The following is a 12,854-nucleotide window of genomic DNA, read 5'->3' as shown; positions in this document are numbered from 1 at the left end:
TAGTCCCTGGCCAGCCAGGCCAGCTCGGTCCATTTAGGGCCTAGAACTTAGGAGGAGGGAACCAGTGAGTTAGGACTGGGTCACGTGGATGCCTAGACCCACAGCAGTCCTGGCTTCCTTTTGCCACTCACACTGCGGTGCAATAATACCGGTAGCCCACAGCTGGAGACCTGGTACTCCTGGAAGGGTCCCCAGAGGTCACCCCAGGAATCCCCCTGCCTCAGACCTGCCCTGTCCCATAACCATCTCTCCCCGGGAGTGGGTAGGTTACCAGGCTCCCTGTTCCTCTGCTCTGGAGAGACAGCCCCCTCCATTTCTGGGATGGGCTTAGGGGCTGGGGGGTGCAGGGTCTCAGCACCTCTTCTCCCGGCCTGCTCCTCAGACTCCTTTATGGTTTTCAGTCCCCCCTTCCATCTCCAAAGATGACCTCTTCGGGGAGGTCAGCATGAAGGAAGTGAAGACCAAAGTCAACAGCACCTTGACCCTGGAGTGTGAGTCCTGGGCTGTGCCCCCGCCCACCATCAGCTGGTACAAGGACGGACAGGTGAGCTCAGGAGCCCCTGGCGGCCTCAGATTCTCAGTCTGGGCCCCCCTCATCTGCAGAACCTTCCAGAAAAGGCAGTCATAGCAGCAGGCCCCAGAGCTGTCCTGGGCCCTGCCCCATCCTTTATATTTTAATAAGAAGCTCAACTCTTTATAGAAAACAAGTCTCACATGCATGAAACCCTATATTCACTCACTGAATTCTCTTCTAATTTTTACGTTCTGTGGGTCTGGTGTTACAGAATTGTCAGGGTGCTCTGATCACTTTATGTGGTGTTTTAAAACCCATGTGAAAATGGAAGTAACTCATCTGGGTGCTTTCTAGCCCTCATTCCTGATCCCTGTCCCCTCTCTTTCCTCCTCCAGCCCGTGACCCCCAACCAGCGTGTCCACATCCTCGGTGAAGGACGGTTGCTCCAGATCCAGCCCACGCAGGTCTCCGATTCTGGGCGATACCTGTGCGTGGCCACCAACGTGGCCGGCGAGGATGACCAGAACTTCAACGTGCTCATCCAGGGTGTGTGGGGCCACGGGGCGGGGGTCAGTGGGACTTGGGGGGTGTCAGTGCTTCTGGGGCGGCCTGGCAGGAGGGCTCTATTCTCATCGTTGTCTGCACATCTGGCCCCCCGAACCCTGGCCTGGGCTCTTTCAAGAGCCCTGGCGGACCGGGACATCACTGCCCCTCCAGGCCTTAGTTTTACCTTTGTAATATATGGGTGATCAGGGAACTTTCCTGATGGTCCAGTGGTTAAGACTTCCCCTTCCAATGCAGTGGGTGTGGGTTCCTGCAGATCCCAGAGGCCTCTTGGCCAAAAAAACAAAGCATAAAACAGAAGCAATATTGTAACAGAGTCAATCAGATCAGATCAGTCACTCAGTCATGTCCGACTCTTTTCGACCCCATGAATCACAGCACGCCAGGCCTCTCTGTCCATCACCAACTCCCGGAGTTCACTCAGACTCACGTCCATTGAGTCAGTGATGCCATCCAGCCATCTCATCCTCTGTCGTCCCCTTCTCCTCCTGCCCCCAGTCCCTCCCAGCATCAGAGTCTTTTCCAGTGAGTCAACACTTCACATGAGGTGGCCAAAGTACTGGAGTTTCAGCTTTAGCATCATTCCTTCCAAAGAAATCCCAGGGCTGATCTCCTTCAGAATGGACTGGTTGGATCTCCTTGCAGTCCAAGGGACTCTCAAGAGTCTTCTCCAACACCACAGTTCAAAAGCATCAATTCTTCGGCGCTCAGCCTTCTTCACAGTCCAACTCTCACATCCATACATGACCACAGGAAAAACCATAGCCTTGACTAGATGTACCTTTGTTGGCAAAGTAATGTCTCTGCTTTTGAATATGCTATCTAGGTTGGTCATAACTTTCCTTCCAAGGAGTAAGCGTCTTTTAATTTCATGGCTGCAGTCACCATGTGTAGTGATTTTGGAGCCCAGAAAAATAAAGTCTGACACTGTTTCCACTGGTTCCCCATCTATTTCCCATGAAGTGATGGGACCTGATGCCATGATCTTCGTTTTCTGAATGTTGAGCTTTAAGCCAACTTTTTCACTCTCCACTTTCACTTTCATCAAGAGGCTTTTTAGTTCCTCTTCACTTTCTGCCATAAGGGTGGTGTCATCTGCATATCTGAGGTGATTGATATTTCTCCCGGCAATCTTGATTCCAGCTTGTGTTTCTTCCAGTCCAGCGTTTCTCATGATGTACTCTGCATATAAGTTAAATAAACAGGGTGACAATGTACAGCCTTGACAAACTCCTTTTCCTATTTGGAACCAGTCTGTTGTTCCATGTCCAGTTCTAACTGTTGCTTCCTGACCTGCATACAAATTCCTCAACAGGCAGATCAGGTGGTCTGGTATTCCCATCTCTTTCAGAATTTTCCAGAGTCAATAAAGACTTTTTAAAAATGGTCTGCATCAGAAAAAAAAGATCTTTAAAAAAAATTAGCTGATAATAAAGGAAAAAAGATCATTTAAAAAAAACTGCTTTGATGAAAGGGATTGGCTCAATCGATGAAATTTCCCTGCCTAGGGGAGGCTGGGACGGGAATCTCTGAACAGAGGTTCATGCCCATCTCTCAATGGTGTGTCTTGACGGCTTTGTCCTCCGCTCCCCAGTACCCCCCATTTTCCAGAAGGTGGCTGATGCCACTGCAGACTTTGAGACCCCTTTCTGGGGTGAAGAGGCCCGGGGTGGGGTGACGGAATACCGGGAGATCGTGGAGAACAACCCTGCCTACCTGTACTGCGACACCAATGCGGTGCCAGCCGCGGAGCTGACCTGGTACAGGGGGGACCGCCCCCTCTCCATCGAGGACGGGGTGTCTGTTCTGCAAGGTAGGCCAGGGCTGCGTGGAAGAGCGGGCCCTTTACAGGCAGGCACCAGGGTCACACCCACACCAGGGCTGGTCGCCTCCGCCTTTCGGTGCGGCCTGAGGTCTCCTGCCTGCTGCTTGCTGTCTGACCCCCGGCAGGGCATGTGACCACTCTGGACCTCAGCCGCCTTTCATAAACTGGGGCTAGAAGTCCTTTACCTGTTTGAAGGCAAGAACAGGATCCCCTTCTGCCTCTGGTTAGAACAGAGGTCCTCGTCTGCACCACCCCCACCTCTGGGCTTCGAGATCTGTAATGTCCTGGCCCCTTTTTCCGGGGGGAGGGGGCAGTTCCTTTATTAAGACCCCAAATGTTGAAGAAGCTCTCATGGGGCTCTGATGCCCACCCAGGATCCAAGATCATGGCTCATGTGACCTTAAAAAAAAATTATTTATTTTTAATTGGAGGATAGTCGCTTTACAGCACTGTGTTGGTTTCCGCCATATATCAACACGAATCAGCTGTAAGCATACGCATGTCCCTTCCCTCTTGACTCTCCCTCCCACCTTCCACCCCTCTAGGTTGTCATGTGACCTCTTTCTGTCTTTTTCCTGCTTTACATATTTGTTTATTTAAAGTTGGGCTTCCCTGATAGCTCATTTGGTAAAGAAACTTTTAAAGTTATTTGCTTTTTTGTTAAAAACATAAACACTTTTTCTTTTTTTATATCTAAATTTTTTAAAATTTTGCAGTGCTGTACTGGTTTCTGCCATGCGAAACGCGAATCAGCCATAATCATAGAGTACACCCCTCCCTCCCTAGCCTCCTCCCCTCCCCCCTTCCATCCATCCAAGCCATCACCGAGCTCCAGGCTGGGCTCCCTGCGCCACACAGCAACTTCTCACCGGCTCTCCATCGCATGGACATTTTGTATTTATGCCAACGCTACTCTCTGCATTTGCCCCACTCCCTGCCTCCCCTACTGTGTCCACAAGTCCAGTCTCTACATCTGCGTCCCCATTCCTTCCCCACAAGTGGGTTCATCAGTATCAGCTTTCTGGATCGCTTTACCGTCTGAGCCACCAGGGAAGCCCTGTAGATCCCACATATATGCGTTAATATACTATATTTGTTTTTCTCTTCTTGACTTACTTCACTATGTATATAACAAGCTCTAGGTTCCTCCACCTCACTAGGACTGACTCAACCCCTTCCTCTTTTATGGCTGAGTATATATTCCAGCGTGTTTATGTACCACATGTGTTCTATTCACTCATCAGTCGATGGGCATCTAGGTTGCTTCCTGCCTAAACAACTGCTTCATCTTAGAATAGTTTTTTACGGACGGCTTTGAATTAAAGGGCTCTGGGGATGGGGCTTAGAAACGCCTGGCTTCCCTGGGGCGGAGGGGTCCAGGACTGGGAGGAATCCCAGACACAGAGCCCGGGTGGGGTGGTCACCCGGCTCACGGTCACGCGGTGCCCGGCCAGGCGCAGGTCAGCGGTGATGCTGGTGGCGGAGGGAAGAATGAGGGGGCTGTAGGGCGAACAGCCATGCCAGGGTTTGGACTTTGGTGCTCGTGAAAGAAGGCGACCCCTTGGAGATCTGGGAGAGGCAGGGCTTACGGAAAGATGTAATTGACCCCTTAAATGGCCACTGCCCTCTGGCTTGGGGACACAAAGAGCTCAGTCACATGCTGACCCTCAGTCCCACCATTGGTCTCTGCCCTGGCCACAGAACCCCTAATCCTGGGCACACAGTGCTCATAGTCACAGCTGATCTTAATTCTGGCCCTGATCATAGATTAATCTCACACATTAAGTGATCCCTCCCTTGACCATGGCCACAGCCTCCCTAGTCCAGGCTACCACCCCTTGGCTCTGCATATAATGAGCCCCTGGTTCGAATCCTACTCACAGCCCATCACATCCTGGGTTGGCCACCCCCCAGCCCAGGATTCTGAGCGCACAGTCACCCAAACCCCACTCCTGCTAGACACAAGTTCCAGCCCCCTTGATGCCAGAGTCTGGCCCTGGCTGGCTCTCGATCGCAGAGGGTCCCAGGTGATGCCCCTCAAGAGCCCCCACCTCCAACCACTCCAGCCTCCTGAGAGCCTCTGCCCAGACATGTGCCCAGCTCTCCGCCTCTTCTCTCTGCCTTCATCAAGGAGCTGGGCTCAGCCCTGCCAGGTACTCTTAGGAAGCCTCAGTTTTTCCATCTGTAAGATGGGAGTTGTGACAACACACAGAGTCAGAGGCTGGGGGAATGCTCAGCCCAGGGCCTGGTGCAGAGCAAGCCATTACTGTGCTTTAACTGGCCCTCTTGTGCCGTGACCGGGGCACAGCAGGTGCTTCTCTGCATGTCACAGGTTATGTGGGGGGAGTGGGGCAGTGATGTGTCCCAGATCTCCTCCAGGGGAGAGGGCAGGTTTCTTGGTTCTTGCTCAGACCTCTATCTCCCCCATGTCCCTGCAGGAGGCCGGGTCCTGCAGATCCCCCTGGTACGGGCAGAGGATGCGGGAAGGTACTCGTGCAGGGCCTCCAACGAGGTGGGCGAGGACTGGCTGCACTACGAGCTGCTGGTACTGAGTGAGTGGCCTGGCCTGGGGGTGGGCAGTGGGGGAGGCTCAGGTCTAAGGCCCCGTGAGGGCCCCCCACCTCCAGAAGGGGGCCCAAGTAGAGAGCAGGCGTAGTCTTGCCTTTCTCCAAATGGATGATGCAGGGCTTTCGAGCTCGGACTCTGAAACCAGACTGGACTAGGTTCAGATTCCAAGTGAGCTGCTTCCTGGGCCTTCCCTGGTGGCTCAGACAGTAAAGAGTCCGCCTGCAAGGCAGGAGGCGTGGGTTCCGTCCTCAAGTTGGGAAGATCCCCTGGAGAAGGGAATGGCTACCCACCCCAGTATTCTTGCCTGGAGAATCCCAGGGACAGGGGAGCCTGGTGGGCTGCGGTCCATGAGGTTGCAAAGAGTTGGACACGGCTGAGTGACAGCACACATGAGTTGCTTGCTAGCTGAGTGACCTTGAGTGAATCATAGCCCTCTCTGTGCCCTAGACTTCTTAGCTGTTCCAGGGCTCAGAAGGGCTTGGTGGGCAGGGTTCAAGGAGCCCCAGCTAGCACCTGGCACCAAGACCTCTCGTCTCCACGCCCTGCTCCTCCTGGGGCCTTTCCCAAGGAGGCTGCCCGCTTCTCACCCTCTTCGCCCCCAGCTCCACCTGTGATCCTGGGTGAAACGGAGGAGCTTGTAGAGGAGGTGACCGTCAATGCCAACAGCACCGTCAGCCTGCATTGCCCAGTCCTGGGCAACCCTGCGCCCACCATCTCATGGCTCCAAAATGGGCTGCCTTTCTCCCCAAGCCCACGGCTGCAGGTCCTGGAAAATGGGCGAATCTTACAGGTCAGGGCGACCCCCCCCCAACCCCTGCTCAGGCTAAAGGCAGTGGCTGACTTCCCTGGTGGTCCAGTGGTTAAAACTCTGCCTTCCTTCCCATAAAGGGCTTGGGTTCAATCCCTGGTTGGGGGGCGGAACTAAGATCCCTCATGCTGCAGGGTGTGGCCAAAAATACTTTTTAAAAAATACTTATTTAAAAACAAAAGCAAAAAAGATTCTGCGTTTCCAGTGCTTCCACTGCAAGGGGTCATGGGTTTGCTCCCTGATTGGAGAACTAGGATCTCACATGCCCTGTGGCAAGATCAAAAAATAAATTATAAATAAAGATAGCTGCTGCAGTGACTCAGTTCTGTTTGTCTGGGGACCAACGAACTGCCATCACCTGAAGCTCTTTGCTTGGAAGTGTGTTGGAACCCCTGGGATTTAATTCAGGGTTTCCTGGGTCGGGAAGATCCCCTGGAGAAGGGATAGGCAACCCACTCCAGTATTCTTGGGCTTCCCCTGTGGCTCAGCTGGTAAAGAATCTGCCTACAATGAGGGAGACCTGGGTTTGACCTCTGGGTTGGGAAGATTCCCTGGAGAAGGGAAAGACTACCTACTCCAGTATTCTGGCCTGGAGAATTCTGTGGACTGTATAGTCCATGGGGTCGCCAAGAGTCGGACACGACTGAGTGACTTGCACTTTCACTTTCTTTCACTTTTACTTATTTAATTCACTGAAGAATCGTATGTGAGAAGCCTTGTAGGGCTGCTCGTGGCCCCTGAAAAGGAGCAGAGGCTAGCACACCCACAGCCAGCGTGGCACAGGGCAGCCTTCCTTAGGAAGGCCATCAGATGCTCACAGAGCCGTGTGGGCACCTGGAACCTCAGGCAGCACCTCGGGCCCCCAACATCCAGACACCCCTACACAGGACCCCTGGAGCCCAGCACAGCACAGAGCACCCTTCTCGGGGCTGGGGAGGGGACCATTGTCATCACCCAGTTTGCTACAGGGACTCATCTGTCAGCCTCACAGCCCCGAATGTCACAGAAAGCCCTGGCTGGACGTGGGGTGACCTCCCTAAGCATTGCTCCGTGTAGACAAAGGTGGTCTTCTGAGGGGGCTCCACCTGGTGCCGGCCGTGCCTGGGATGGGTGGGAGGGAGCCCTCGCGGTTCCTGGGGGGCCCAGAGCCATCGGGCTGGCAACATGCACCCCCAGGTTTCCACGGCGGAAGTGGCTGACGCCGCCAGCTACATGTGTGTGGCCGAGAACCCAGCGGGCTCCACGGAGAAGCTCTTCACACTCAGGGTGCAAGGTGAGCCGGGCGAGTGGGCAGCCCCCGCGGGTTCCCCAGATGAGCAAGGGCTGGTCCTCTGGGTTGGCCCTGGCGTGCTCTGTGGGCTCACCAGGCAGGCAGGCAGAGTGCTGCGGTCCTTCCAGCATCCTGGGCCCTCGGTCTGTGCCAGCCTTACCCCAGGACAGAGAACTCTGGAGGACCCTGGCCACTAGACCATCTTAAGCAGCCTCGGAGGCTCTCAGAAGAAAAAGGTCTTTCCAGCACCACTATTGATCACTTACTATAAGGGCACTTACTTTCCTGGGCTCAAAGCCGAGAGGTGGGCTCCATTTTAGGGCCGTGGAAACAGGCTCAGAGACTCAGTGGGGGTCTCCCTGCCTCCAGAGTCGACCCTCTCAACCTCTGCATTCCTGTGATATGTGCATCTTAGGGGCTGAGATCTCTGGCTCCAGACGTAGTGCAGCTGTGGCCTCAGGGGCAGAGGGATGACAGCGTTGGGCACTCAGGTCTAGGACTTAGCCTGAATTGAATTTATATTCTGGGCCTCCCACTGAGCAGCTGAGTGACCTTGGAAAAATGACTCTCCCTCTCTGATCTCTGAGCTCTGCATTCTCCTCTACAAGATGAGGAAGACGAACAGGAGCTGGTTTGAAGTGCCAGGAGCCCCAGAAGGCCCCATGTGTCACCCTGTGGCCGTCGGCTCCCTGCCGGTCTGTATTGTCACGTCTTTCTTTATTTCGGTGGCCCCGCGGGGACAGTCCCGCCACGAATCGCAGGTCTGAACCCGGAGCAGATCACCGCCCCCCTCAACAGCAGCGTCTCCCTGCCCTGCGACGTCCGTGCTCACCCCAGCCCCGAGGTCACTTGGTACAAGGACGGCTGGACCCTCTCCCTGGGAGAAGAGATCTTCCTCCTGCCTGGTGCGTAAACTGAGGCTGAGGGCCTGGCTCGGAGACTCTATGGGGAAGCTGAGTGGCCTCCCCAAATCTGGGATAGAATTGGGGGTCTGGGAGGGCTTTAGGATTGTGGGCGTAGGGTCTGGGGATTGGGGCCTGTTCACTGGTGCCAAGCGCTGGCCCCCCCCCGACCCGCCACCACCACCCCTCGCAGGCACCCACACCCTGCAGCTGACTCGGGTTCAGCTCTTGGACTCTGGGATGTACATATGTGAGGCCCTCAACGCCGCCGGCCGAGACCATAAGCTGGTGCAGCTTAGCGTGCTGGGTACGTGCCATCTGTCCCCCCCACCTGCACTGTCCCCAACTCCTTCCATCACCCTCACACCCCTTCTCCAGCACAGTCAGGAGAGGGGCAGCCGGCCCCGGGGGAGCCTGGGACACACCGTGCCGTCTGCTGCAGTGGTGTCTGGGGCACCGTGGGGTTACGTTCCTGGTTACTAGACTCGGACGCCCTTGGGTTTGAAATTCAGCTGTGTGCTTCCTTGCTCTGTGACCTTGGGCAAGTCACTCTTCCTCTCTGAGCCTTGAGTCTCCCATCACTATAAGGTGATGGTTGGTTTAAGGATTAGATGGTGGTATGTGAGCATTTAATCCAGTGCCAGGGCTTCCCTGGTGGCTCACTGGTAAAGAATCCGCCTGCCAATGCCGGGTTCAATCCCTGGGTTGGAAAGATCCCCTGGAGGAGGAAACAGAGCCCCACTCCAGTATTCTTGCCTGGGAAATCCCATGGACAGAGGAGGCTGGCGGGCCACAGTCCATGCGGTCGCAAGAGTCAGGCTCGACTGAAGTGACTCAACACACGTGTACCCCAACTGGGAGGCTGAGCCCAGAGAGGCCAAGAGGCACTTCCCAGGTCACGCAGCAGGTCCTCGGCGTGCTGGCCTGGATTCTCTTAGTCCAGCCCCCGGGGTCAGTGCAATCCCCTGGGGTGGGGTCTGCTGTGTGACCCTTTCTCTCCATAGACGGTTAGCCTGCAGGGATGTTGGGGAGGACAGGGGAAGGCCTCGGCCCCTCACTTGGCTCGTCTCCTGCCGCAGTTCCCCCCACCTTCCGGCAGGCACCCAGCAAACCCCAGGATGTGGTCCTGGTGAGTGCAGGGGACAAGGCCGTCCTGAGCTGTGAGACAGACGCATTCCCTGAGCCGACTGTGGCCTGGCAGAAGGACGGGCAGCCCCTGGTCCTGCCAGAGCGAATCCAAGCTCTGCTGGGTGGGCAGAGGCTGGAGATCCAGGACGCCCAGGTGAGCTGTCTGGAGGTGCAGGCGGCCCTGGGCAGCCCTGGAGATGTCACCTCCTGGTGTGCCAGGGGCAGGCGGGCAGCTGGGTGGTAGGATGTGGGGCCTGCTTCCTCCTCGGCCCAGAGAACCCCAGTCCAAGGTGATGAGCAGCCTTGGAGGCGGGAGATGCAGAAAGGGCACCAGACCCCAGGTCTGGCTCGGCACTGAGCCATAGAACGACTTCAAGCAGATCCGGGCCCTGCCGCCTGCCTGTTTCCCCGGGATCCAGAAGCCTCTCCAGGCCCCTCTGGTTATCACTCCCGGGGACTCGGTTCTACCTGCCCACCCCCATCCCTGGTGTGGATTAGACACCCACAAGTGTTCACTGGGTGAATATTCGCTGTTCCTCTGGAACTGTACCCAGGGCTCCCCTCTCCGGGTTCAGCTCCATCCCCACAGCGAGGGAACCTTCTCCCCCTGGCTCAGCTGACACGCAGACCCAGGGGAGGGTGAGGTCTGGGTCCTCTGCACCCACCTTCTCTCATCCCTCCTGCATCTCTAGGATTTGGGAAAGGCCAGAAGGTCCCATCTCCCCTTGGGCCTCCCAGGCATGACCGGTTTACTTGGAGAGTCCTGCTCTGGAAGGTTCTGGGGCCTGGAGGTTTTGGGGAGCCCACCCCAGCCGCATGCACACTGTCATCACGTGCTTTCTCTGTCCCAGGTGTCGGATAAAGGTTTATACAGCTGTAGAGTCAGCAATGCAGCCGGGGAGGCCATTCGGGCCTTCAGCCTCACGGTCCAGGGTAAGCTGGGGACCAGCCTGCGAGCGCCACTGTGGGACCGCTGGCAGCACATGGAGCTACCAAGGATGGGAAGGGCAGTGACTGCAAAGGGAAGCGTGTTGCTGAGTGTTTAGGGCACAAGATCTGGAATTGAAAAGAGCAGGATCAGAACAGGACTCCACTGATGACTTGCTCTGAGTGACCTTGTCCCTTTGAGCCTCGGATTTACCTTCAGTAAAAGGAGCCGAAGATAGGACCTGCCTGTTAAGCATGCAGAAGGCGCTCCATCTATGGTCTGCCATGACTGTGTCTAGAAATGGCTGGGCACAGGGCCCAGGATGGGAGCACTGGGACAGAGCCCTAAGAGATCAGACCCTCGGAGTCCTGGGACCATGTCATCCCCACCTGAACCCTAAGGCACCTGCCCTAGCAGCCCAAGATGGAACATAGATGGGCATTTCATTGGGTGTGGCTCAAGCTGGGGGTGAAGGGAGAGCTTGTTGGAACTGCCTAGGGAAGCAAGGGATGAAGGCTTGGCCAGATTTTCTTGTGGTCAGATGTTGTGTCAGTTAGGGAAAAGACTCAGCTGTGTAACAAAAAGACCCCAAAATATAGTGCATCAAGGAAGAGAGAAGTTTACCTCTCTCATCCAAAAGCCTAGAAGTGAGCATCTGGGCTGGAGGGTAGCTCTGGACTTATCAAATGCTAATTTAGGGACCAAGATCCTTCCATCGTATTGATCTCCCATTCGCTGAGGGTTGTCCCTGTCTGCATTCCATCTTTGGGCTTTCCCAGGTGGTGCTAGGGGTAAAGAAACTGCCTGCCAATGCAGGAGACATAAGAGACTCAGGTTCGATCCCTGAGTCAGAAAGATCCCCTGGAGGAGGGCATGGCAATCCACTCCAGTATCCTTACCTGGAGAATCCCACAAACAGAGGAGCCTGGCAGGCTATAGTCCATGGGGTAGCAAAGAGTCAGACACGACTGAAGTGATTCAGCATATATACGTTGCATTGTATACCAGCCGGTGAAGCAGAAATGAGGAGACACAGAGAACTTGAGCAGCTGGCCACAGCAGGCTGCAAAGGAGACTGGGAAATGTAGTTTCTGCCCAAGTGACCCTGTGCGAGATGGGAAGGACAGGTAGAGAGACACCAGCTATCTGCCACAGATGCCAAAGCCTCAGCTTCTGTACCACCGGGACAGTGGATGGATCCAACCCCGACCATACTGAATACCAGTGTTGAAAATTATTGATACCAGGTCTGCTGCTGCTCAAAGCTCATAGCTCCTTCTCCTGATGGCCACCTTGATGAACAGGGAGAGGGTGCAATGTCTGGTCCTTGAGAGAGAAGATGTTTCATCCTGAGCACAGCCATCTGTGTTCCACTGGCAGTGGCTGCCTGTGGTGCATGACTTCATGCTGGCTGAGCAGGAGAGAGTGTTGGGATCGATTAGTGATGTCTGCCCTGGCATAGGTTAACACCTGCTGATGCAGTAGTCACATATTTACCATCTTTGGGCTAAGTGTTCTCCCTCTGGGCTCTGCTTTGTAAATGTTTGGAAATAGCCAGCTGCTGGTCGTATTTACGTTTGTGGATAAAACAACTCACATCCGCATCAATGGCAAAACATAAAATGTCAGCTCCTAAGCACAGGGAAGTGCTTCTCAGGCCTCCCTGATCGGCCCGAGAGGAAGGAAGTAGGGGGCAGAGTCATAGGATTCTGGGAATCTGGCTTCTCTCCTGCAGTGCCCCCGACGTTTGAGAACCCAGAGACGGAGATGGTGAGCCGGGTGGCTGGGAGCCCCCTGGTCCTGAGCTGTGACGTGACCGGGGTCCCTGCACCTGCTGTCACATGGCTGAAGGACAGGATGCCTGTCGGTGAGTCCATCAGTCCTTATCATTTTGCTGCCAAGTATTTGTTTGGGGTTCTCCTGGTACCTCAGTGGTAAAGAACCTGCCTACCAATGCAGGAGACACAGGTTAGATCCTTGGGTCAGGAAGATCCCCTGGAGAAGGAAATGGCAACCCACTCCAGTATTCTTGCCTGGGAAATCCCATGGACAGAGGAGCCTGGCGGGCTACAGTCCATGGGGTCACAGAAGAGTCAGACACAGCTTAGCGACTAAAACAGCAACAAGTTTCTTTATTTAATGAAATGGCAATGAAAGCAGAAGGGGATAGTTGGGTTTGTAACTTCACTTGCTTGGCAAAATCAAAAGCCGGCAGCACCTTGTTGATCCGTTCCCCCATTTGTCTCTCAGCCCTGCTGGCCTTGAAATCCCAACACTGAGGACCATTCACATGGGGGCTTGATGGCTCCTGTGTTTGTGTCCACAGAACAGAAACTCAGAGTGGGTG

At 55.0% G+C, this 12,854-nt stretch overlaps 1 protein-coding gene across 1 annotated transcript in view; it reads left to right on the top strand.

Moving 5' to 3' along the window:
- Positions 1–12,854, top strand: part of HMCN2 (hemicentin 2) — a gene marked incomplete at its 5' end in the record, with an annotated part of 182,655 nt that overhangs the window by 123,164 nt on the left and 46,637 nt on the right. Inside the window, 11 exons of the mRNA XM_010856950.1 lie at positions 402–544; positions 910–1,060; positions 2,673–2,891; positions 5,342–5,455; positions 6,074–6,261; positions 7,456–7,552; positions 8,293–8,454; positions 8,645–8,758; positions 9,531–9,733; positions 10,431–10,512; positions 12,243–12,374. Coding sequence (XP_010855252.1) covers positions 402–544; positions 910–1,060; positions 2,673–2,891; positions 5,342–5,455; positions 6,074–6,261; positions 7,456–7,552; positions 8,293–8,454; positions 8,645–8,758; positions 9,531–9,733; positions 10,431–10,512; positions 12,243–12,374 — 1,605 coding nt within the window. The remainder of the gene's footprint in view (positions 1–401; positions 545–909; positions 1,061–2,672; positions 2,892–5,341; positions 5,456–6,073; positions 6,262–7,455; positions 7,553–8,292; positions 8,455–8,644; positions 8,759–9,530; positions 9,734–10,430; positions 10,513–12,242; positions 12,375–12,854) is intronic.

This window comes from Bison bison, unplaced genomic scaffold, assembly GCF_000754665.1.
Source record: "Bison bison bison isolate TAMUID 2011002044 unplaced genomic scaffold, Bison_UMD1.0 scf7180017864375, whole genome shotgun sequence".
NCBI lineage: Eukaryota > Metazoa > Chordata > Mammalia > Artiodactyla > Bovidae > Bison > Bison bison.
Note: the sequence above shows the minus strand (reverse complement) of the source record. Positions and strands in the feature narration are given on the sequence as shown.